The sequence below is a fragment of the Eschrichtius robustus genome, chromosome 3 (genome assembly GCF_028021215.1).
Source record: "Eschrichtius robustus isolate mEscRob2 chromosome 3, mEscRob2.pri, whole genome shotgun sequence".
NCBI lineage: Eukaryota > Metazoa > Chordata > Mammalia > Artiodactyla > Eschrichtiidae > Eschrichtius > Eschrichtius robustus.
In genome coordinates, this window is record NC_090826.1 from 97,247,667 (window position 1) to 97,274,475 (window position 26,809).

At 43.1% G+C, this 26,809-nt stretch overlaps 1 protein-coding gene and 1 long non-coding RNA gene across 3 annotated transcripts; one reads left to right on the forward strand and one right to left on the reverse strand.

Annotated features, from left to right (window-relative positions):
• Positions 1 to 8,196: 8,196 nt before the first annotated feature.
• LAMTOR5 (late endosomal/lysosomal adaptor, MAPK and MTOR activator 5) lies at positions 8,197 to 12,413 on the reverse strand. The gene is made up of 4 exons (XM_068540469.1): positions 12,304 to 12,413; positions 11,480 to 11,541; positions 9,443 to 9,560; positions 8,197 to 8,526 (listed from the first exon to the last, which is right to left on the reverse strand). Exons 1-4 carry the CDS (start codon positions 12,336 to 12,338, stop codon positions 8,466 to 8,468), a joined length of 276 nt encoding a protein of 91 aa, XP_068396570.1. The 5' UTR covers positions 12,339 to 12,413; the 3' UTR covers positions 8,197 to 8,465.
• A 91-nt stretch (positions 12,414 to 12,504) lies between these two features.
• LOC137761214 (uncharacterized) lies at positions 12,505 to 26,162 on the forward strand. 2 transcript variants are annotated; one of them, XR_011073405.1, is made up of 3 exons: positions 12,505 to 12,846; positions 18,070 to 18,838; positions 26,016 to 26,162. It is a non-coding gene; the product is annotated as an uncharacterized lncRNA (long non-coding RNA). The 2 variants fall into 2 exon arrangements; XR_011073406.1 differs by having other exon boundaries at positions 18,070 to 18,437.
• The last annotated feature ends 647 nt before the right edge of the window (positions 26,163 to 26,809 follow it).

Genomic DNA, 26,809 nt, shown 5'->3' on the forward strand with positions numbered 1-26,809 from the left:
GACTTCAGTTGAGCATTTCTTTTTCCAGACTGGGTCCAGAAACTGGTTGGAGTCAGCCTGGGTCCGGGGTCAGACTGGGTTGGACTTAAACTGGGCTGGTCCTGTGTGAGGTCTCAGGTGAATGAAATTTTGTTTTAAGGGTGAACAAGTAGGCTAACCTTACCAAAGATAATCTTGTACTACAGTAGCCACAGTTTATCCACTTATGAGGTGCCCTAGAGAAAAAGGGATCCCAGCCAACACTTACAATAAGGGTAGAGGGAAAATTTTTCTTCCTCCTCTACAGTTTCTGGTGACCAGGATGACACCTGCTGGGACACCCCACTTGCTTTAGAGCCTGCTGGTGGGATCCCGGGAAAGCTGGCAGACGCCCATAAAGGGTGAGAATTCTTACCAAAGTCAGTTCTTCTGGACCTCCACCTGTGGTGCCTGGTTCAGAAAGGAAGGTACAATTTCACACTGTTCCTTCCATTCTAGATTCAGATTGGTAGGAGAAAAATGTTCGTAAGAATTAGATCTTTGGGGGCTTCCCTGGTGGTGTAGTGGTTAAGAATCCACCTGCCAATGCAGGGGACATGGGTTCGATCCCTGGTCCGGGAAGATCCCACATGCCGTGGAGCAACTAAGCCCGTGTGCCACAACTACTGAGCCTGCGCTCTAGAGCCCTTGAGCCACAACTACTGAGCCCATGTGCCTAGAGCCCGTGCTCCGCAACAAGAGAAGCCACCACAATGAGAAGCCCGTGCACCGCAATGAAGAGTAGTCCCTGCTCGCTGCAACTAGAGAAAGACCTCATGTAGCAACGAAGACCCAATGCAGCCAAAAATAAATGAATAAAATTTATTTTTAAAAAAAAGAATTAGATCTTTGAATGGTGGCTTGTGAACTTTCACTTAAGTCCCCACTGGTTCTTGGTCTTTTTCCTCCCAGTGACAGCTATAGCTTTCTCATTTATCTTGTTTTATGTCCTGAGAACTTGGCTTGGCTTTCTTTCTGCCCATCAGGGCACACAGGCTGGCAGTTCTTATGTGTGCAGGCAGCTCAACTGTCACATTGGGGATCCCCAAAATATGGCTGGACAGAAATGTGGGTCACCAGCTACCAGGGGAATTGTCTAAGTCTTTCTTTCTTTGATTATCTTTGGGAGTGGCTCTGGATCTTGGGGCTGGGGGAGTAATACCTCTTGCACTTTGTTTGGGGATGTCTCTTGCATCCATGGTTAAACCACGGTTTTGTTTTTGAGTCATTTGATAGGGATACCTTTGGTTTAAAAGTAAAAGAAAAGTTCAATATTGCCAGGAATAGTTACTGTTTGTCCCACCTAAAACGTGTTAATAAAATATTTAAAAGGATTTTTTTAGTGAACTTTGTGGTTAGAAGTTGGCCACTCTGGGGAGTTCCTTGATGGCCTAGTGGTTAGGATTTGGTGCTTTCACTGCGGAGGCCGGGGCTCAGTCCCTGGTCGGGGAACCATCCCACATGCCATCCCGCTTGCTGCGTAGCGCAGCCAAAATGCAAAAAAAAAAAAAGCGTTGGTTACTTTGGAAGCTGATATTCAGAGCCTGGTAGGAACTGTTTTTAAGGGCTTCTCCACCAAGCTGAAATGAAATTATGTACCCAGAGGGAAAGAAAAACATTCTGAAGCCACTGTGGAAGAATTCACTAAAACATTCAAAAAATGCACAGCTCCAAATCTGGAACATAGGAATCTTAATTTTCTTCTTAGTTGGAAATCTCCCTGACATAAAGAAGCAAATTGAAGATAATATAGTTAGATGGGTGGGTTCACTGGGCCTCTTGATATCATTCAGCTGGCAACCCAGTTCTCTGAGGAATAAAGAACAACTACTTGTCTTACAAATCGAGTTTTGACAAGAACAGAAATGCAGCTCTAGAAACGACCAAAAGTCTGTCCTTTTTACCAATCTCAAAACCTCCCCTATTCAGCTCAAAAGGCTTGCAGATATTTTAAAACATCTGGATTTAGGGAATAAGAGTCCTTCTTGGTGGAACTTGCATCCTTTTTCTGTGCCTTTGAGCTTTGAGATGTAACCGTTCTGCATCTCAAGTGTTCAGAGCCATTTCTTTGAAATGTGGACTTCAGGGAGGTGATTCTTATTAGAAGGACAAAAGCAAAAGTATGTGGGGGGCGATTTGGAAACTAGGTGAAAGTTCTACTAAGTTAAATTATGGATATTCATTGACTAGATCATTTCCAAGTAAGATAAAATGCTTAAACATTAATTACTGAACACAAGTTTATCTACTTTTGGTATTTTGTCTACTTTGGCTTCTTAAATTTCTCTCCATCAACAACCTCAAGAGAGTCTTTTTTTTTTTTTTTTAACTTTTGGGTTTATTTATTTACTTATTTATTTTTGGCTGTGTTGGGTCTTCGTTTCTGTGCGAGGGCTTTCTCTAGTTGTGGCAAGTGGGGGCCACCCTTCATCGCGGTGCGCAGGCCTCTCATCATCGCGGCGTCTCTTGTTGCGGAGCACAGGCTCCAGACGCGCAGGCTCAGTAGTTGTGGCTCACGGGCCTAGTTGCTCCGCGGCATGTGGGATCTTCCCAGACCAGGGCTCGAACCCGTGTCCCCTGCATTGGCAGGCAGACTCTCAACCACTGCGCCACCAGAGAAGCCCCTACTTTGGCTTCTTATTACAGAGGAACTAAAGATATTTGGGTTTATTGGTAAAGGTGTTTTATGCCACATTGAAAAATTTACTGTGAGGAAGAATATACTTCTGGAAATTATAAAATATATTTATAAATGTACCAATCCACAGAATGCTAGTGTAACAGTCCACAATTGCTTACTTCTTAGTTTTCACTAGAAAGTAAGGATTCTAAGGGTTACGAATTCTAATTGTTATATGTAATTTAAAACTACTAAAATATAGGGGTGAAAGGAAACAACAGTGTGTGAAAAGTAGGAAGGAAAGTAGAATGTGTCTAGGGGGTAAGGAAAGGTATGGAAGGACTTTATTAAAAGTCTTTTTGTCATTTGCAGAGAGTTATTGTTTTACTCTGATGCTTTCACAGAAGTGCTTCTTTGTCTTTAGAGATTCATGGAAAGATCTAGAATACAGGTTTCTGATAAGTTTAAGAACATAAAAGTGAACTGGGTAATAATTTTCAGAGCTAATGAAAAAACTGGATTCAACCTGAACAAGAATTAATAACGTATGATTAAATGAACTGATGAGGATGATTATAATGTTTTTTACAACTTTTTCTTTGAAGCACTGCTGATTCCTTAATGTTTTGTTTTCCAAATTTAAGGAAACCTTTCTCTCTTAAGCTATTTATGACTTAAGGCAATTTGGTAAATTATACCTTTGTAAACAAAAGTGAAACATTTTTTTCCCTACCTGATCCCTCCAGAATTTGGAAATTTGTTGTGTAGTCTTATTTTCATGGCAATATAGTGATTTACATAAGCCCAATAAGAATATGTTCTTATAACAGGACACAATTGGAAGCCTCCGTTATATTACCAAGGCTTTGACTGGAATATCATATTTGAGAATATGCATAAAATCAGATATGATCAGACAGTTTTAAGGAACTAAGGTTGACTTTATGGAGGCAATAAAGCTCCTAAGAAAAACTGGCCTGGCATCTTGTTTATAGGGTTCCTAGAAACCTTACCAGGTGAGTAAGGAAGGTCACTTCCTGGCAGGCCCGAGAACCTCAGGATATCTTGGGGACCTTGAGAAGAGAGGAATTCACCCAAATCTATAGGTATTCCAGATGAAGTCTGAAATGACAAATCCTTGGCTTGACTTCTTAATCTGGAGATTAATTAAGATTAATCTGGAGAGCCTTTAAAAGTTCAATCTAAGATTCCTTATGAAAAGTCCTAGCAAAACAGATTTAAAAAGAGCCTATATGGTCAGTTACTCTTCCTACTGCACCTCTGTAAATAATCAGCCCAAGTTTTATTAGACTAGACTTATTTTGCAAACAAATTAGTCTTACTATGATTATCTTTGATAGAAATGGGGGTGATTATAAAACAAATTATGTTGCAGTAGAAAATTATAATATGATCTTGTGGATATCAGATTCTAGTCCTATTCACTGTCTTTGAGCTTTTGTTATATACCTGTAAACCGGACTGGATCCTGAATTGTTCTAGTTTTCTCAAATATCTGGCTACTCTCCAAACTAAGATTTCCAGTTTTCTCCTGCCCTTCTGATTTGAAATCACTAAGAACAAAGACTACCCTTAGAAGGGTAGACTACCCTCCTTAGAAGGGACCATACCAAGTCAGCAGTCAAACTTCAGGGCCTTAAACCTTGGGTCCATATCTCCCAGTTAAAAAGGGCTCCTCCAGACTCTTGGAACTGTACAACTGGAGACCTAAAATTAAAATTGGCTTATGGAGGTTCCTCCCCAGAAGCAGATAGCATCTTGAGATGGACAGCTCTCCCTAGATCACGGATCAAGATCTTTATTTCCTATTTGAAACCTTTATTCCTATTGCCTTTTCACTACTTGCTTTTTTCTCTCTGTTAATGCACGGCAAGGCAATGCTTCTCTGGCAACTATCGCTGAATCTTGCCAAGGCCATACCTACAGAACAGAAGTCCCTAGGTTTTCTTGGTAAGATGATTTGAGATAGTAGAATTGCTTTAGATTACTTGCTGGCTAAACAAGGAAGAGTCTGTGCCATAGCAAATACCTCTTGCTGTAGCTGGATCAACACCTCTGGTAGTGTAGCAAATGCAAGAAATTAACAAGCCACTTGGCTAAGGCAACAGGAGGCCATTAGACTAAGGTGGCTCTAGTGCTGTGTGGCCTACATAAGCAAACCAAAACCTAAGCCTGTAAATGCCTCAAGGTTATGAAATTAAAACCTAAGGACAACCAATCACATACAGCCAACTAGGATTTAAGCTGTAGCCAATCAATAATTGCTTTGCTTCTGCATTTTCTCTATAAAAGCCTCTCCCTGAACTCCTGAATGGTAGAGAGCGCCTAACCTCTTCTGGTTTGTCAGTGCCAGCTTCAGATCGATTTTTGCTCAGATAAGCTCTTATCATTGTTAATATGCCTCAGTTTATCTTTTAACATTATGCTCAAGGCAGGGAGTGGGGCCCCAGAGTTGGGCAATACATTTCCTGGGCTGTAAATGGCAATCTGCAGCATATTTGTGTGAACTTCTGTGTAATGACTGAAGATTCTGGTTAGTACTTTGGAGTTCCAAGCCCTCTTATAATTACTTTTCTATACATGTTACCTTAACTCCAGACACCTCCCATGAAAGGTGTATACTTATATTTAATTTTAATGAAACTTTTTTTTCTATTGCATTTTGGAAATGGTTAAGGCTGAGTCTCCTAGAACATTACTGGGACAATTCAGTTTTCTTATCCCATTTCCTTCCTCTGCTCCACCCTCCACATCAAAAAAAAAAAAAAAAGTCAACAGGAAATTGCCTTTCATCTCCCCAACACCAACGTTCCAGGTTTTAAACCAGAGTGTATTTTAGGCTAATGTGTGTTTTTCTGGTTTTATCTGGAAAATCTGCACATATTTATGCATGTTCCTTTTTAAAAAGGGGCTTCTCAGGCTCCTAAAACCAACTCTGTAGTATTTTTGATTCAAGCGCTAGCAGAAGCACAGCTTAGTGGTTTGGGAAGATGGCCTCTAAGTTAACAATGGAAAAGATTATGCAATTATGTGGGTCTGGTGGTAAGGATCAAAGAAACCTTCAGCAGAAGACAAAACCCAAAAGAGGGAAGGGGAGTGTTTTTCAGAGAGTTGTATGTAGTTACTAACATAATCTAGAAAGCATTTTTTAGTAAACATCTGTAAGACTTTGTTTTGTTTTTGGTAGGTACTTGTTGCTCTTTTAAAGCAGGGCTATCTATGATTCTGATCGCAGGATGACATGAGGCTAGCTTTGTATTGCTAGAGAGCTCTGATGCTGAGGGCTGGGTCAGATTTGAAATGTGGCAGAACAATGAGTCATTCCCAGAGGCTAGGAAAGCTGCAAAGATGCTGTCAGAGGTGAACCCCTTGAAACATGTCTTTCATACAGAAAGCTTTGAGGTATAGTGGGAAATGCAGACTTGGTTAGAATCTCAGCTTTGCCATTATTTAAGCCTGCACACTCTGGGCAAGTTACCCTCTCTGAATCTGTTTCCAAACCTGTAAAATGTGGCTAATAGTATTTACAAGTTTGTTGTGAGGACTACGTATATACAGTAACTGTGCATTAACAGACCTGCTATTGGTACTTAGTTCATTAAAAATGGTTCTTATTAATCATGTGGGGCTTTATATCAAGAGCAAAGAGTTCTTAAGCCACCATTGGGATATTAGTTAAATTTTGACATCTGTACCCAATCGACTTAATAAAGCTTATACGATTTTTAACTAAAATAATTCCCTCAACCTCTGACTTTCTAACTCTTGGCCCTAAAGTTATTCAGCAAGGATGCAGCATGATTTTCCTGTCACCACTATTACCCTCACCCCACTGATAAATACAGTCCATGAAACTTTTTGGCACTTAGGGACTTAGAGTATAATACAAGCACTACCAAGATTTTATTTTCCCTGTCCTCACTCTTCGTGAAGAAACGAGTTAAGATTTGGGGAGGGTTCCCACCATTCCTTAAATTATAAGAGATCACTGTGCTTAAACTAGCACTTTATATTTGTAGGTGCTTGATATTTTTGAATAAATGATATTATTCTGGAGATTTCTTTGTATACTGTCAAATATTAAATTGCTAGAGAGCGATACGAGCTGCATTCAAATTCAACAAAATGAAGTCTTTTGTATCTTCTTACGCACCATTCTGTTGAGAATGATAAAGGCTGAAGAGAAGATAATGTCCTATACTTGGAAACTGGTAGATTTTCTGGCCAAACATACCTACTTCTGTAGTAGTCTGGCTGTTAAAAGTAAGGCTCTGACTTGGAGGCTTGGGTCCAAATGGTGACTCCGCTAATTCCTTAGCCTTAGTTACACAAATGCAGAATGGGACAAATTAGAGTACCTACCACACAGGGTTTTTTTTGACAACTATTTACGAAACTTTTATGCTTCCCTGTAATATTAGAAAAGTTTGTCAAGTTTACAAAAAAAAAATTCCTACCGCCATCTTTATTACAACACATTGAATTCAGGAAAAATTCTTTGCAGATTTGATATCCTTTTGTTACATTGTATTCAATATTTTGTATTTATTTAGTTCTCATTTTTTAATCCTTAAGAGTTTAAACTTTTTCTCCATACAGGTTTTTTTTCATCCTTTATTAATTCCTAAATGCATTATTGTTTTTGTTGCTATTGCAAATGTTTTCTTATTTTCTATTTTATTTTGAGGTATAGAAGAATCTTTTTTCACTTTTGTAAGTTGATCTTCATCTTGTAATTCTGCTGAATTTTTTATTAGTTCAGGTGGTGTTTTTAGTAGTTTATGTTTTTTAATTAAAACTGTTTTATTGTGGTAAAATACAACATAAAATTTACTATCTTAACCATTTTTTTATCTTAACCATTTTTAAGTGTACAGTTTAGCAGTATTAAATACATTCATATTATTGTTGCCACCATCACCACCATCCATCTCTAGAACTCTTTTCATCTTGTAAAACTGAAACTCTGTACCCATTAAACAGTAGCTCCCCATTTTTTCCCCTCGCCCTAGCAACCACCATTCTACTATCTCTATGAATTTGACTGCTCTAGGTACCTCATATAGGTGGAATCATACAGGATTTGTCTTTATGTGACTGGCTTATTTCACTTAGCATAATGTCCTCTAGAGTCCTCCATGCTGTAGCATGTGTCAGAATTTCTTTCCTTTTTTAACACTGAATAATATTCCATGGTATGTATATACATTTTGTTTATCCATTCACCCATTGACAGACATTTGAGTTGCTTCCACCTCTTTGCTACTGAGAACCCATATAGGGTTGTTAACGAGAACTGAATGTGTTCCTGGCATATAGTAAGTACTTACGATATCTACTATTATGTTTTTATTATGGGGTAGGAGTATGCTTGACTTGTTTTGTATATCCATGGATGTTTCTGTGAGAATCTGTATTTCAGGAGCTTCTGAAACAGAACGGTTTGGAGCAGTTACCCTTTTAAGAAAAGTTACAATTTGATAATTGAAAAAATAAACATTTGATAAGAGTTTAAGGAATTCAGAAAAGATCCAAGCTTTCCTCCAACCAGTTTTATTAAACATAACAAAATTCTGTATACAAAGTGACCTAAACCTGTTGCTTCAAAACATACTTCCCTTAACTAGTATTTTGATAAGTCAATCCAGAGTGTCAAAAAGCAGCTTACTCTAAAATTAATAGAAAAGTGCCCAATGCACATTACATGAATGGCCTAATTACTGGAACTCTAATAGCTCTATAAGATAATTAACATAAGGTACGATTGAGTCCCCATGACAAGCTGCTGGAGAACTGATACAAGATGTCAAGAGGCCATTTTGTGCACTGCCACTGTGATGCCATCGTGTTTCTGGATCATAATGTTCCTGAAAGGCAAAGTGGAAGATATTCAGTGAAGTGTTGCAAGTGGCAGTCAATGTAAGATTAAAGATGCTGTTTGGTTTAGGACACAACTGAAAAAATAATACTTTTCTATGTATGAAAGCAATATCTAAACAATAAAACATTTGGGAAATACAGAAAAGTATAAAATATAAAAATGAAATTAATTCTATAATCCTATCACTCAAAGACAACCACTATTAATATTTTCCTCTTTTAATCTGCACGTATACCACATATACATTTTTTCACTTTACAGAACTGTGATCATAATGTGCATAGTTTATTTATTTAAAATATTTATTTTTGGCTCTGTTGGGTCTTAGTTGCGGCACAGTGGGATCTTTCATTGCAGCACAAAGGTTCTTCATTGCGGCACACGGGCTCTCTGGTTTGGGCACGTGGGCTCAGTAGTTGCAGCATGCAGGCTTAGTTGCTCCGCGGCATGTGGGATCTTAGTTTCCTGACCAGAGATCGAACCCACGTCCCCTGCATTGGAAGGCAGATTCTTAACCACTGGACCACCAGGGAAGTCCCTGTGCATAGTTCTGCTTTTTTCATTTACTATTATTCGGAGGACCCTCACTTGCAATGTCTTTGGTATTTCTATTACTACAGACATTGTTCTGTTCTTTGTTTAGTCTTCCTCTGTGTTATTTATTGCTTCTTTTATTGATAGTTCATGACGACTCTTACTCTTCATTTAAATGTCTTTGTGGTCTGAACGCACATTAGCTTTAGAGATCAATCCATCTGCTCCTGTGGCCCAAAGGGTGGAACCTTCCTCCAAGTACTTTTGAGAAATCACTGATGAACACAGGGCAAGCCCCAGTCAAGTTTCCCAGGGATTGATTTTTCTGAATGAAAAGGAAAGGAAGGGATCTGCTGCCATCTACTCACCCATTATCTGATTCTAGACACACCACAGGAATATCAGTGGGGTCTGAGGTTAGCTTAGCTGCTTGCTGGGCTAAAACAGATACCACCCCAGCATGCTCATCTGACAGGGTTCCGCGGCCTGGAAGACAGAGATGATATCACACTGCCTGACTGTCCAAAAATGAGTATAGAGGTATAGTGGAACTGAATTGAATTATTCACAAAAAGAAGGTTCAGCTCATGGTCTCTTAGGTTAGGTACTGACGTAAAATGACTCTGCCCTGATACTCCGTGGTTACATCAGTGAGAAAGCCAATAACAGCTTTTAAGTCAGTAAAAGGCCATAACACTCAATTTTCCAAGTCATTCCCATCACCATCTCTAAACACCTTCTCAAGCATATAAGGAAGCTGTAATTCAAGTCAATCTGAAAGCAAACTGAAACCAAGAAGAAATTCAGGAGTGAGACTGACAAAAACCAGTAAGGGCAAGAGACTTGTTGAAGCTAATTAATTCCTCATGGAAAAATCTGATTTCCTTTTACTGAGATCAACCTCAAAGGATATAAAGATCTTTACTGAGGAGTTTGTAAGATCACCTTAACAGCATGTATAAATATTCTGTGAGCAATTATTTCCACTAGAATAAACTGGTTTTCAAATAGCAGCAGAATTGGCTTTTTACTAATGTTTGTTTTAGCCTGTAGATAATAACTAAATCTTGGATGTCTGGTACAAAACGGAATTACTAAGTTTACAATATCTTTCTGTATAGAAAGGCAACACAAGCCCATCTGCCTGAAACAAACTCAGGTAATAGACATGCCAATATGGCAGAGTTGATGGATTTACTGTTGTTACGTAAAACATTAACTGGACACACAGTGCAGTCTTTTGGGCCTTGAAGGTTTCTTGAAGGAATACATTTAGTTTTACATTTCTGCACTTGAATTTCAGCCTTGCCTTTGTGAGCCTGGCAAGTGCCTCAAAAAAAATCTGCCTTTTTGCTTCCAACTAAACTGATTAGTGTGTAAAACCTGAGTTACAGGCTACTTCCTTCAATTAACCTCCCAGCAAAAATTCAGAGCTTTAAAAAGTCCTGCAGTACAGAGGAGTAAGGAGCAAGGTGTCCTGGGTTTACTAGTTCTGACATTAGTTAGCTGAAGGCTTCCATTGTTTACCTTTCTGGATTTATTTTCTCATCAGTAATTGTTACCATTTATTGAGCATTATGTCTGGGTTCTGTGCTGAGAGTATTTTACATATATAATTTTATAGTATTCTGATTAAGAGGCTTCAGAGCCAGACTCAAATCCTAGCTCAACCACTTACTAGCTGTATGACCTTAGGCAAGTTAGTCAGCCTCTATGCCTCCATTTCTTTATCTGCCTAACAGGGTTGTCATGAGAATTAAATGACTTAGTATACTCAAAGCACTTAGAACGGTGCCTGGCACATAGTAAGAGCTCAATAAATGCAATTCCATAGTAATAATTATTATTAAGCAACAACTCAGTAAAGAAACTGAGGCTCAGAAAGGTTCTTTTTCGTCCAAGTTGACACCACTAGTAAATGCAAGAGCAAGGGGTTGACGCCAGGTGTGTCCAACCCTGCAGCCCCCATTTTTACTACCTACTCACTTACTCTTAAGTGAAGTTGGACTAAAAAGTAACACCACCCATCTAGCAGGGTTATTGTGAAAATTAGAGATGATGTATACAAAGCTTCGCAGTCCCACCATATGGCATAAATTCAATAAATGGTAACTGCTGTCATTATCTGAAGTCCTTTCTAGACCCAATTTAAAATGATTCAAATACTACTTCAGTACAAACGACTCTGTAGTGCTAGAATTGCAAGGAACATTTCTACCTTTATAAACACCAATTGAGAAGTTTCAGTTTTCTAATTTTGTTATTTGGGGCTGATCTCTATGCTTGCAAAAGTCCCCAGAAAGTGGCAGGGTAACAGGAAATAAAAACTAGAGAATTGCACACTAGGCTCCCAGTCAACATCAAATGCTGTGCAATCCACCAAAGGGTTGATGTGAGATACTTACAGCCCAAATTGAGTCCTTGTGAATCTGTGCACAGGACTCCAACAATGGATGGATTCTTCATTCTAATTCCAGGAACGCAGGAAGAAGAAAGCAAATGATGTGGGGAAATGAATTTAAATAATTATAACACAAATATCCTTTCTCTGTACCAGGCATTGTTGTACTACTTTCTCTCTCATGAGAAAAAAGACCGTGCCATGTACTGTTGAGCTCTGGAAGGCCACAAACATTGCAATAGTTGGGATTTTGTTGCCTTCGTTAAAAATGCATATTTTAACATACTAACTCACTTGAAACAACTGTTGAAAAACTCTTAAGTAACACGGGCTGCCTCTTGTAGGGGTAGTGGGAAGCTGAGGGGCACTGATGCGAGGGAGGTGTTACCCTGTACGCCTTTTATTTTTCCAACTTTGGATTTTTACGTAGATATTACTCATTCGACAAATTTAACGGATGCCTTTCAGCAAGTAACTGGTTACACCCGTAAGGAAATACGCGTGTGTGTTTATAAGACAGTGCTCTGCACAGGTGGTACTTCCTTCCCCCAAACGACCCCGGTTCCTAAAACTCCCGAAGAACGACCCTGTCCAGACAGACAATTTCAGCACGAGAGTCGGGTGTGGGCTCGGGCCGCGGAGACCCGCTCGGGAGGGAGTGTGCGGAACCCTGGCGAGATTTAATTCCGGGTCATTTCGCACCCCTACCGGAGGCCCCGGGACAGGGCGTCCCCAAGACGCCCGGCCGGCGCTCGCAGCTCGCGCCCTCTGTCCCGTTCAAATCCCCCAGCCGCGACCCCAGGACGGGCCGACGAGAATACTACTCACGTGTCCTCCAAGTGCTGCTCTAAGGTTGCCTCCATCTCGCCGCGAGTCGCCTCCTTCTTCGCCGCTGGTCTCGGGTGCCCTTCGGTCGGTCACATGACGCGAGCGGGCCGTGGTCAGGAACGGTGCCTCCAAAGGGACAAACTTCGCGGCGCAGCCTTCGCGTTGTGTCCAGGATGACATCTTTACGCGCCCGCCGCCGCGAGCCGGGCGGAGGTTCTGCTGCCTGTGCGTCAGCGGGCGAGGGGATGGCGCGGAATGCCGCCGCGGGAGGGAGGTCTGCAGTCGTCCCTCGGAGCCGGCCTCCTGGCCTGTCCCTTTGTCTCCTCCATACAGACCTTTGGATTCCAATTCCACCGACTCCAAGAAGTCGGGCCAGACCCTGTTGAAGTTTTACAATAACCCGGCCGGTCCGACGGGGTCTCATCCAGGCGGTGGGGCAGAGAGAGACAAGAGAGACACAGGACCCCGGTGAAGGGTCCCCAGGCTTGTCGGGGAAAAGACTGGACACAGGGACTAGAGGACGAGATGGAACAATGCTAATAGGTATGGGGAAAGTGTCGGGATTTTAACGAAAACGTTGGTTCTTCCGCTTTGGCGAGGGCTCGGGAAAGTTTGGGAAAGAACGTGTCACTTGTGATAAAGACTAGTTAGGACTACTTAAAAATACTCTTAAAAAAAGTTAATTATAAAAGCAGTTTTAAAAATAAGGAAAGAAAGCCCACCCATAGCCTCTGTCCAGAGATGACTATTAATCCCTTGGAGGATATTCTTTCAGCCAGTTGTCTTTGCAGATGTATGCTTTTAATGTTGTTGTTGTTGTTTCTTTTTTAAGCAAAATTGACACACATACTGGACATAAAATTCTGTAGCTGACCCTTTCACAGAATTTAGCATAAATGTCTTTTCTTGTCAGTAAGTATTCATTTACGCAACCTCTGTAACACTTACAAAATAGTCCATATTATAACTGTTACTTAATTGATTTAACCAACCCATATCAATGTGCAGTTAGGTTGCTTATAGTTTTATTGTTATTTTGGGTTCTCTGGCTATTACAAATGCTGGATGAATATCCTTATAGCCAAATATTTGTGCAGTTTAAAATTTTCCTTATAAGTTACTAGAATGGAATTATTGGGTCAAAGGATATTGACATTTTTAAGGCTTTTAAAATACACTTACAAATTGCCCCGCAGAAAGGTGGTAACAATTTAGTCTCAGACTGGTAGCATTTTGATGAAAATGGGAGTATGTCCAGAGGTCACCCATCCCCCATAAGCCAATACCCACTCCCTGTGCTTAAGTCCTCCTAACATCACTCCTGGATCTACCTTTTCTCCAACCCTCTCACTTCCAGCTTTTACTCACAGCCCACCTTCTGTTCGGGGGCCCAGCTTCAAGGCTTCTCTCGACTTGAATTCAGAGTCCCTCTTAATTCCCTAGCTGTGATGGTGAGAAACTTGCAGCTGCCTTAAAATTCCAGTCTTGAATGCTGTAATTCAGGAGTTTTCGACTCCTTCCCTAGAGAAATGATTTATATTAACCTCGGGGTCACATAATATGGGCCATTTAAATTTTAGAAAAAGCTGTTTAAAACTACCCTTAAAAGATAGCATCAGAAAATGTGAGGAGCCGGTCTGCTTGCTGCTGAAGTCCTGCCCCAGGCAGCTCGGCACCACAGTGCCGCCCCCTTGTGGTCCCAGTGTGGTGTAAGCTTTGCTGGACTGGGGCATCTCAGCTCTGGCTTTCTAACCCTCAGGGCAGCGACGTCCAATAGCAAGGGAATGTGAGCCACAGCTGTAATTTTAAATGGCCTGGTAGCCACGCTAAAAAAAGTAAACCAGGTGAAATTAATTTTAATAATATATTTTATTTGTCCAAATACTATGTCCAAAATATTATCATTTCAACATGTAATCAATTTTAAAAATACAGAGATGTTTTGCATTCCCCTGCCCCACCCGCCCCCCGGACTGAGTCTTCAAAATCCGGTGTATATTTTACCCTGACAGCGTGTTTCAATTCAGACTAGCCACATTTCAAGTGCTCAATAGCTATGTGTGTGATGGGTGGCTACCATTGGTTAATGCAGCTCTAGGATATCTCTGATTATCTCAAAGCCAGATCAGTGATTATAGGATTCCCGGAAAAGCTGGTGATCACTTTTTGCGCTGCTAAGGAAGGCCTCCGAAGGGAAAATGAGCACATAGGAAGAGGATGACCGCTGGCTCAAACATCCTTGTTGCTCCGGAGGTGGGAAGGCAGGCTATTCCACACCACCCCCTCTTTCTGTGTCCTCTTGCTGTTTTGTCCCTGCAGAAGGAGCGGTGGCTTATATAAGCTGGGGAAGTGCTGCGGGCTGGAGTGATGGTTAGTTGGACAAGGTGTCTGACCCCTAATTGTTTTCTACTTCAGCTTGTGGGGTATTTGATGATTCTCTATTCTCAGTTTTGAGTACTGATAACCATTTTGGGTGTGACAGGAGAAGTCCCAGGACACCCATATCAGAGTACTTGCCTCATTGCATTGTAATTTTTTATATGTTTACTTTTCAAGACAGAAAGGGTGTTTTCTCCATTTCTGAATCCTGAGCGCTGCGGAGCACAATAGGACTCCAGTAATATTTACTGAAGAATCTTGATGGGTTTTTTGAGAAAAAGACTCTGTGTTATGTAAAGAAGCTTTAAGTCCTCAACTTTAACCACCTTTATCCTCTTCCCCCTCCCCCCCTCCATAAACAAGCTCTTGGAAAATGGAAATCCCAGGAGGGTGCTACAGAGAGTGCCCATGCCCACATGTCCTTACTGGGAAGGGAGAGATGAGAAGCTGGGTGGTGTGAACCAGACCTTGTAGGTCATCTCACAGCTCTTGGCCTGAGACCCTAAGCGCTCTTCTTTGACCTATCAGGAGCAGAATCCTCGGGGCGGGGGCGGTCCATTTAAAAAGTGACACTCTAGTAGAGGCTCTAGCACTTCCCTAGGTGCAGAGGGCCCCGCTGCGCCAGGGCCAGCCCCCTTGGTCACTCTTTCAAGTGCTTAGGGTCGCAGGCCTGCAGTGGAATGAGCCTGATGCTGGGCTGGGAATGAGCCCTCACATGCCACCAGGGGGCACCAAGGCCATGGAAAACTCGGCTCAGGCTGGAGGATCCTAAGTGAGTTACAGGGACCCATGAGCCTCCTGAGCTGGTACAGCTTGCTGAGGACAGCACTAGGCTAGCTTTGTGGCCTCGGAGTCAGGCGATGTAGAATTGGATCCTGGCTTAGCCACTGCCTACCCCAAGCCTCAGGGGCTCATCTGTGACATGGTAACGCCATTACCTGCCTCATCAGGTTGTGGGGAGGATGATATGAGATTTCTCAGGTAAGAGGGCCAGTGCATTGTGGGAGTCAATCAGTAAGGTTTGCTAAATCTCAGTAAGAAGACCCATTTGTCTCCTCAAGTTGCTTACAGTCTAGGCAAGGACACACATGAGCAGATTAACTAACAGTTCAAAGAAGATAAGAGCCGAATGACCACTACAGACCTCAAGCAATCTAGTGTTCATGTGGGTGTGAGGTCGCAGGGCTGCATTTAAATAAGATGATGAAATATGTTTTATTATACTTTTCTAGGGTGTGTAAAATTAATAAAACAGTGAGAAAAAAAAATCACCTGAAATCCTAGCCCTAACCCTAATGACATGAATGTGAAAAGCTAAATGGAATGGGATGGGATTTGGAAGTGGAGATGGGGAAAGGCATGTCACAAGGTTCACAGGAGTCCTGCCAGCTAAAGCCTCTCACTCCACATGAGCTACTGGATAGGACACTGGGGTGCAGACCCCTGTCTTCCAATCGTGGACACCGCCTGAGAGCTGAGTCCTAGATCCAAAGCCTAACTTCTGATAGTAATAAGAGCAGTAATGCCCTTAGCAGTTCGTACACATGGAGTGACAGCTGCGTGCCAGGCATTTCACAGGCCTTATTAGTCCTGAGAACCTTTTTGACGTAGCTGTTGTCACTGTCCTCACTTAAGAGTTAAAGAAACTCCCTGAGGCTCAGAAGATCAGTCCTTGCTCAGGATCAGCCTGCTTGTGAGTGGTGGAGCCTCACCATTAACCTGCCCCCTGTGCTGCCTCAACTTCTCTTACTTCATCAGCAACACAGTCCTGGCGACGTGAGAGGGTTCTGGAGGCCCAGTCCAGCTCTCTTATTCTCTAGAGAAGAAATCTGAGGCTCAGAGAGGGGAAATGGCTAATTTAGAACTTGAACATGGAATTCTTAACCCTCCATGCAGTGTTCTAACTATATTGTGTTGCTACAGGTTGTCTTAGAGCTTTAGTTAAACCAATTTTAGAGACACTCGTGTTGAATTGTGTCTCCCCAAAATTCATATGTTGAAGTCCTAGCCCCCAGTACTTCAGAATGTCACCTTATTTGGAAATAGGGTCTTTACAGAGGTAATCAAGTTAAAATGAGGTCATTAGGGTGGGCTCTAATTCGATATGACTGGTGTCCTTATACAAAGAAATCTGGACACAGACATTCATAGAGGGAAGACAATGTGAAAAGACAGAGGGAAAAAACAGCCATCTCCAAGCCAAAGAGAGAGGCCTGGAGCAGATCCCTCCCTCACAGCCCTCAGAGGACACCTTGATTTTGAACATCTAGACTCCAGAACTGTGAGGCAATAACTTTCTGTTGTTTGTGGTACTGTGTTATGACAGTCCTGGGAAACCAATATACTCATATATCCATAAAGTCTACAAGTCAATGTCTGTGATCACAGGCGTTTGGCAGCCCTTAATTATAGAGAAACTGGTTGGGAGGCTCACCCTCTCAGAGGCAAAAGGATAGAGCAGATAATCATTCCAGCTTGCTCCCAGCCTTGATACTTGGCTAACTAAGATGTTTTTCTTGCATTGGCCAACAGTGGTGGCATGACCCATTTGACTGTGGCCTTCTAGAGCCTGTTTTATATCTCCCTGAGCCTGGCCTATAAAAGGTGCTCAATAAATGTGTGCAGAGGGAATAGTGGGAAAATAGGCTTCTGGCCACTCTGGTCCAAGCCTCTGCAAGCAATGGGTTGGGCGGGGGAGTAGGGTACAGGCTATCAGTGGATGGAAGTTGAAATTGAGCACTGTCTCCTAAAGTTTATAGCTAAGCCCCAATTTTGGAAGACACAAAATATATTTTAGATGACTCAGGGTGGGCCAAGGACATTTCAGTTCAGGAAGCTATTTTCCTGCTGCTTTATTAATTTTGCTACTGAGGATAGATGAGATGCAGACTTCCCTATCCAAGTCTTCATTAGATGCCCAGTTAATGCAGCCATGACAAATGGGAATGAAACCCTTATGAATAAAAAAAAGATCAGCCCAGTGTAAAAAATTGTAGACTAGAGAAAAGGAAATTTAGAGGAGCTGATAAAATACCCTATCCTTAATTAGACTGTCTGCATCACACATCAAATCAGCCTTAATGCCAAGATTTATTGGCCTTGGGATTGCGTAAATGAAATAAGTGCTTGAAAATGAATGGGAAAGAAATTACCTGTATTAAAATGTATTTGCAGTGCCGACCTGCACACTGATGCCTTTAGTTAAATGCAGGCTTTCAGCTTCTTTGGCTACCCCTCACTGTCTACCCAGCATGGACTCCCTTAGCCCTGGGGAGTTTCAGAAAACATGCTTGTGGGGTAACAGTGTGTTTCCTTGTCAATCATCTCTGCCACTGTCCCGGAAAAATCCTTCTTGGGCAGTGAAATATCTTTGTGTCTTTATTTCAGCATCTACGAACTTAGTGAAGTGTTACTGGTCCTTACTTCAGAGTAGAGAATGTCGTGAAGACAAGAGGACCCACCTAGTTCTGCACATCCTGCCATGAAGAGCAGAGCGAGAAGCTTTTTTGTTGGCTGCCACCGTCTCTCCTGGAATCTGAATTTAGCTTCGGGAGCTTACCTATCGTTACAACACTGAATTACCCTCTTGTAAGACCTTGGACAAGTCCTCTAATGCCTTGATAGCTCAGATTTTTTTCAATTCTCCCTGAAGATAAGAATAGTATCCACCTCATAGCGGTGGTGTGGGAACTCCATGAGACGATGCACGTGAAGCCCCTCACACAGTCTCTGGGGCCACCGCAGACAGCGAACAGGTGAGACCTGCTATTGTTGCCATGACCTCAAGAAATGATAGCTGAGGCAAAGCTGAACTAGACTGTCATTCAGGGCTCTTAGTTGCAAGCAACAGAAGCTGACTTTGGCTTATAGAGTAGGAAAGGAAATTTTAAAATGACGCTGGGTAGCTCACGGTTACCCAGTTGTTGGGAGGGCTGGAGAGCTCAGTCTAAGCTTCCAGTGACAAAGCTCCAAGCCCACCATGCCACCCCTGCCACTGGTCTTGTGGCAGCCCACAACAGCTTGCGGCACCAAGGCCATTACTGTGGCAGGAACCTAACCCTATACCTGCTACGCCCCCGAAGCCAGACCCCTCTGCTGCTGCCCTTGCCAGCAAAGTGGAATTTTCCCAGAGCCTCTGAACTGAAGTCTTGTGTGGGTAAGTTTAAGCGATGCAGCCTGGATCACGTTCCTGGCTTTAGTTGCAAAGGAGGCTGAAGAAGAAATGTCTGCTTTCTATATCTGTTCTGCAAGTGCCTGAGCAAAGCAAAGGCATTCACCTGGGGCCGGGCAGCAAGAGAGCATTCCAAGTGTCTCCTACAGGGAGGGGGCTTCCTTCTTGGCGTGAGGGAGAGCTCTTAGGCGAGGCGCCCACAGCTCCTTCCACACCTCAGAGAGCAACTTTACCGGGCAGAGTTCCACGCCCTGGCAAGGGGAGGGGAGAGCTATCTGCCCTTTCTTCTGCTTGAGTATAAGAATATGGAATTCGAGAGGTTGGTCATTTTGCTTTGTGCTTCTAGAGATAGGGCCATAAAATGCATCTCAGAGTATGTATGTCCACCAGCTTCGTGCTGTGTCCTCACTGTAGATCTGTAGTTTCATTTTTTAAAATCGATTTCTCACTCCTAGTTTGCCAAATTCCATGTGGGTAGTAGTAATAAATCAGGCAGAGCTTCCTCACTCAAGGAGTTTATGTTCTATACAGTTTATTTACTAGAGATCATGGAAAAAACCAAAACAAAACCCAAGTTTTATTTTGGGTAAGGGAAACTGTTCAAACCAATGATCATTACCAACAACAACCTGAGTGTCTGGCCCAGCCCCGAGTCTGGGGCCACATTGTAAGGAAAGGACTCAGTGGGGCAGGCAGAGCTGCTTCTGGGAGGGAGAAGACGCACAAATGAGTGAGCGAGAGAGAGAAGGATGAAAAGAGAAACACCAAACCCTCAAGGTCGAGGGCTTATCAGAACTTGAGTGTGTTGCCTTTGCCCTCCACGGTCCCTAGGAAAGCATCTAGCACACAGAAAGTGTCCAGCAAATGTTCTGTTAAGCGGGGAATCCCTTTGAAAATCTCAGGAAAGTGACCCTCTCCAACCCTTCATCTGTCCATTATTCTAGCTCCCAAGGAACCAGTAGAAAGTGTGGGGCAGGGCCGCAATCACAGTGTCAAAAGCAGTGAAGGCAGTGGACAGTCTTCCTAACTTACCTGACTGAAAACAGATTTCATCTCTCTAGGCCTCAGTTTTGTTTTGTTTTGTTTTTTAAATTAATTAATTAATTAATTAATTTTTTAAACATCTTTATTGAAGTATAATTGCCTTACAATGGTGTGTTAGCTTCTGCTTTATAACAAAGTGAATCAGTTATACATATACAATATGTTCCCATTTCTCTTCCCTCTTGCATCTCCCTCCCTCCCACCCTCCCCATCCCACCCCTCTAGGTGGTCACAAAGCACCAAACTGATCTCCCTGTGCTATGCGGCTGTAGGCCTCAGTTTTAATATCTGTAAACTTGGTTGGTTTCTCACTCAAGAACATTGCATTTACTCTTGTACTTAAAGATAAAAAATTAACATTTACAAAGCACATCTCTTCACACACATTATCTCTTGTTAATTCCACAGTCATCCCATCAGGGATCTCCATCCTCATTTTGTGGATGAAGTAACTGAGGTCTGGAGAGGTCTATAGCTTGTCAAGGTCGTAGAACTTGAGAGTGTCCATGGCTTTGTGACTCCAGGGCTAGGGCCGGCCAGTCTCCAGGATGTAGATCCCAGGTGAATCAGTCTCTCTGCAACTGTCTCCTCAACCAGTCTAGACAACACAGGCCTGTGAGTCAGACCCAGAAAGTGGCCAGAGGCTGCCGTCTCCCCATCTCCCCTCCCAGCAGTGGGAGGACTTGTCTTGTGCCTTTAGACACCAGGAGTAGATCAATTGCCACATTAATTCTGGGCCGTCAGCATTTCCCCCAGGAGAACGTCAGTCAGGGAGACTAATGTCTCATTGATCTTTCCAGTTGCCAAAGGGGAAGGGAGATGAATGTAATCCCATCTGTCAAGGTGGAGAAGGGCCCATCTGAAAGCAGGCTGGATTACTTTAAGGAGATAACAGTTTATCACTCTCTGGACAAGCAAATATGAAAGTAGGACAGCCTTCTCTATGAGTTGGTAGAAACATTGGTCAGCAAAGAGAAGGCCTGGAGAAATGAGTGGCACGATCTCTGGCCTTTGTTCCACTTGTCCTTCCCCTAGGACTTCGTGTTCTTTGTGTACACACAACCGCACAAGTGGCGCAAAACCCACCCCTGACCCCCAAGAAATAGTTAACATTTGTTGAGGATTGATTATTGCCAGGTGCTGTACTAAGTGTTTTATATTTACTATCGAGCAGCTTTCTGAGGTGTTATTATGAGCACCATTTTATGGATGTGGAAACTGAGGCTCGGAGGGGTTGAGTGAATTGCCCAAGGTTGCTGAGCTAGTGAAGGGTGAAATCAGGTGGAGGCTGGCTCACCCTGATCCTGCCCTCAACCATCCACAGAACACACTGGTTGCCCAGCCAGGAAAGTAGCCCAGCAGCCCTGCTTCGAGATCACTGAGCCCTCACTCCACTCACTCCTTCCTTGGTCAGCCCCTTAGGGAGCCCTGCTGACTCCAGCAGGGCAGTGTCTTTACCAGTGGTAGAGGCTGAGCCAAGGCTGAGGGGCTGGGATGCCTGGAGGCCTCAGTCAGGGTGTCTGGACAGCTGAGGCTCTGGGAGGGGTAGAGGAGTGGGCAAGCCCAAGGCCATGGGTCTCAGCAGCACGCAAGGCACAGGCTCTGCTGAGGCTCCTCTGGGTTGCCGCTGTGCATGGGTTCCCACGGAGGAGGGGGAGGTCAGCGACAGCCTCTCAGCAAGCCAAAAGCTGGGACATCCAGTGTCAAGCCACCGTACAGGCTGCTGTGGCCGCCGAGAGCCTGAGGAGATGCCACGGCCATGGGCTAGGAAGCTCAGGTGGGAAAGGCCTGGGGACCACAACAATGTGATCTCAAAAACCCAAGGAGGAATGTGCACACCTGAGATCCTCAGGGAACACAAGTCTCAGCGTTAATTCAAGCGGGGCAGAAGCACCCTGCAGAGTAAAGATCCCCAAAGGGAGGGGCTTTGCCGCCAGCCGTGGCTGGGGACACGCTGCCAAGGCAAAGGTCACTTGAGGGCGGCAGTTCTCATCCTCTGTGGCCAGAAGTTAAGGTTTCTAATTAATACCACTTTGGATCCGACAGAGGTGGCTGCTCTGTCCCGGGCTTGTTTGCAGTTTATCCCTGTGATTGATGCTGGTAACATTTAGAGTCTGTCAGGGAGATATTTCATGGATGCCCCATGTGGTGGGATGGAGACAGCCAGGAAATGCAATTCCCTTGTTAAGGCAGAATCAGAGATGAATCTGAAGTATGGATGGAAAGGCCTAGGCCCTTTCTAGCCTCTTGTCAGGTAGGGGAAGGGGGTGCGGTGGAGGTGGAGGCTTGAGAGGAAGGCGCTGACCTGGAGCTGTAGCAGGGACCTGTCGTGAAGAGAAATGACATATGAAAGAGGCAGGAAGCTTTTTTTTCCCTGAGACTTTCTCATGAAAAGTGTCACATCTGTGTTGGCCAATAAACTTTGCTGGCTAAGACACACAAGAAAGGAAGCAAACAGGAAGGAAAACACTCTTCCTGCTGTTTCCGTGGTCTTTAATGTTCGCTCCAAACCACCATATCTATCTGCCAAAAGTCTACCCATTAATCATAAGGCTGATTTCAAAAGTGAAAAGGTGTTTGAATCCCTCGACTAGAAATGATCTTCACCCTGACACCCACAGCACTTTGTATGTTACTGTCAAAGCATAATGTTCAAACATTTAAAAACATGGCTCTCATGAAATATGGAATGGACAGGTGTCAAAGATTTAGTAGTTCATGAATGAGGGAACCAATAAGATGGCAAGGCTGGTTCAAAGAGCATTTTGAGGAACTGGGTATTTATAAGCACTTAAAAGGAAATGTTCAAGTAAAATATCTAGGTTAAGAACAAAACTGGTTGCCCTCACATGTATGGTCAAATGATTTTTGACAAGCATGCCATGACCATTCAATGGGGAAAAGACGGTCTTTTTTAACAAATGGTGCTGGGAAAGCGGAACACCCATGTGTAAAAGAATGAAGTTGAATTCTTACCTTATACCATGTACTAAAGTTAACTCAAAGCATATCAAAGACCTAAATGGAAAAGCTAAAGCTGCCAAACTCAGAAGAAAACATAAGGGAAAAACCTCATGACATTGGATTTGGCAATGATTTCTTGGATATGACACTAAAAGCACAGGAAGCAAAATTAAAAAATAGATAAATTGGACTATATCAAAATTAAAAACTTTTGTGCATGGAAACACACTATCAACAGTGAAAAGACAGCCCATGGAATGGGAGAAAACATGTGCAAATCATGTATTAGATAAGGGGTTACTATCCAGAATATATAAAAGAACTCCTACAACTCAACAACAAAAAACCCAAACAACCTGATTTTAAAAATGGGCATAGGACTTGAATTGACATTTCTCCAAAGAAGATACACAAATGGCCAATATGCATATGAAAAGATGCTCAATATCACTAATCACTGGGGAAGTACAAATCAAAACCATAATGAGATACCTTATACCCATTAGAATAAAAAAACCAAAAAGTAGCAAGTGTTGGGAAGGATCCGGAGAAATTGGAACCTTTGTGCACTGTTGGTGGGAGTGTAAAACAGTACAGCCACTGTGGAAAACAGTATGGTAGTTCCACAAAAAATTAGACGTAGAGTTATTATATGATCCATCAATTCCACTTCTGGATATATACCCACAAGAACTGAAAGCAGAGTCTCAACAGATGTTTGAACACCCAAGTTTATATAGGAGTGTTATTCACAGTAGCCAAAAGGTGGAAGCAGCCCAAGTGTCTATGGACAGACGAATGGTTGAGCAAAATGTGGTGTATATGTACAGTGAAATATGATTCAGCCTTAAAAAGGAAAAACTCTGACACATGCTGCAATATGAATGAAACTTAAGGACATTATACTAAGTGAAATAAACCAGTCTCATGGACAAGTACTGCACGATTCCACTCATATGAGATATGTAGCATAGTCAAATTCATAGAGACCGAAAGTAGACTTTGGTTGCCAGGTGCTGGTGGGAGGGGAGACTGGAGAGTTATTGTTTAATGGGTGTAGAGTGTCAGTGTTGCAGGATGAAAAGAGTCCTGGAGATGGATGGCGGTGATGGTTGCACAATGTGAATATAGTCAATGACACAACTGTACACTTAAAAATGGTTAAGATGGTAAAATTTTATGTTTATTTTACCTCAATTAAAAAACAAAACATAACTGGTTAATGTCTTACAAGGCAGTTAAAAAAATCAGTCTTTAATGTTATGCTTTCTGTTGAATAGACATTATTTATATCTTTACTGTACATGATCTACGAGTTAACATGTAACTTCACAGAGTCTGAGCCCTTAATGAATGGTAAATAGCCATTAAACAAAGATACCTTCCCCTGGGTGATTAAATAATCCTTGGGTGGACTTGCGAAACAATGACCAAATGACGTTGGAAGGACTTACTGTCCTCTTGTGGCCTTATTTCCAGGTTTTGAATTATTAGTATTATTTCTTAACATCACAGTCATGTACATCCTTGCTTTTCCCACCAGTCCCTCGAGGGTAGGGGCTCTGTCTTATTCAGCTTTGCCTCCTCACTGTGTGCTCTGGTTTGCTGAATGAAACTGAAGAAGGACCAATGGGATAGAGCCACTTGGGAGCAGAAGACCTGCGTTTAACTGTGTCTGTGACCATGACCATAGTCTCACCCATCAAATGAGGACATTGCACCTGAGTCCTGGGTGCAATGCTGGGCACTGGGGGTGCTGTCTAATCTCAGGGTTTCCTTCCAGCTCTAAAATGCTCGGATCCTGGTTTGGTCATCATCACACAAGAAAGGATGCAAACACATAAATGAAACACATAATGAACACACACAAGAGCCTTTTTCAGGTGCACATAATACACAGAGGCATGTTTTTTCTAGCTTTTCTTAGAAGAGCCATCCTTGATGCCACGTGATGTCTGTGGCCCTGGCTCCTGGGTTGGGAGGTGCACAAAGATGTGCTGTTTGTAGCTTTGCTAGAGAGGGAAGAGCTACAGTTTGCTGGAGGCAGGAGTACCTCCTTCCAGCAGCTGGGGGGTGGGCCCTGGGTCAGCAGGCCTCAGAGGGACAGTACCCGACCTCCAAGGCTGCCCTTGAGCTAGGAATTATATTGTCTTATATTGCCGTTTTCAATTAATTTCTTGACAGATTCTGGCTGTTCCTCTTCTTGTTTTTCTTAGGACAGGAGGACTCCCGGTGATTTATTAAGAAGGTGAAATTATGTGCCCAGTTGGGAACTCTGGGGAGCTCTCGCTGAAATTAACTTGAGCGTTTTAGGAGCCAGATTTACACGGCAGAATGGACCTGGGACTGCTCCTTTTGGCAGAAGCTGCTGGGCCACTGTGGATGATCTTTCCCATGTTGCACAATGTCCCCAAAGCCCTTGGAGCCGTGCTCAGCCCCATCCTGGCATCCCCTGTGTCCCTCGTGCCTCTGCCATGGAGGTCCAGCCACTTTACTTGGCTGTGGGTCTCATCAACTTGCAGGTGAATCCATCTATCCCCCCTCCCAGCCTGGCTTGGCCTCCTTCTCATAAGCACCTACACAGTATTTCACAAAGAAAATGTCTGCTGGCTGTGTCCCGGACTCTTGAATGTCAGCTCACGTTAGTCATGGCCACGGATGCGGCTGGAATCTTGCTGACCGGGTCCCAAAGGTCTCTGCTGGTCTGCACTCCCCATGCTTGGGTTGGAGGCACTGCGGAGGGTTTGGGTGGTGAGTGTGGGCACCTCCCAGCTGCACCATTTCCTGGCATCCACCAGGCTGCCTCACGTCCACTCTAGACCCTCGGTCTCAGCAGAGGAAACCGAAAATCTCTCCCTAGCACCACAATCATCTTTTGCTGGCTGCTAAGCACCCTTGCTCTGAAAACAATAACCAACCACCATAAAAACAGTAGGTCTGCCTTCTCTGTCTAAAAATGTACTGTGTAGGTGCTTTAGGGAGAGCACCAGAGGCCAGGGAGGATAATTTGTCCAAGGACACCAGCTAAGATGGGACAGAATGAGGATTATTATTAGTTCTAAATAATTCCAATACTCATGTTCTTTTTTATTTTTCCCTTTCCCACCCTTTTATAATTATTCTAAAGTAACATTTACTTCATTTTCTATTACAGAAAGAACGTGTGCGCAAATAGAAAACAGAAAATGTAGAAACGTATGAAGACAAAAGAACCACCAAGACAAATAAACCAAACCCAGGGTCATCAGCAATTCCTCCTTGCCAAGATAAAATGTGAACATTTTAGTTCCTTTCTTTTCCATCTTGTTCTTTGTGTGTGTCCATGCATTCACACACACACACACACACACACACACACACACACACACGTAAAATGGGGATTACATTGTATATTCTTTTTTGTTTCCAGCTTTTTCCACTTAGCCATATAGTGTTAACATTTCACCACATCAATAAACGATCTTCAGTCCTGGGCTCACTAACTCATCCAAGGCATGTGCTGCCCAACTTTGTTTTCTTCTGTGTCCAGTTGCATGCCTCCTCTCTGGGCTGCACCCCAGGGGGACACTGAGCCTTTTCCAGCAGATTGAGCTTGTTGGTACTGAGGGGCTTGCTTTGCAAGTGACACATGCTCCTTTTGTCTGTAAATCTATTGAACTGCATTCAGGATGGGCCTGATATGTTGTTCAAATCCTATGAGAGAGAGAGAGAGAGAGCGCCTATCCCACAAGGATGCTCCAAGGCTGTGTGCACTCCCCTCTGTCCACACTGGATTTGGAACCAGAACAGCAAGAGCAGAGAATGGGGCACAGTCCCGTTAGGATGGCTGACCCCTTCCAGCCACTCCAGTCCTGTTTCCTAAAGGGAATTAGTTGTTGGCCTCGGGGAAAGAATTCTCAAAGGACTGTTGCATGGACATAGTAGGAACTGTTGACCTTGAGACCAGAA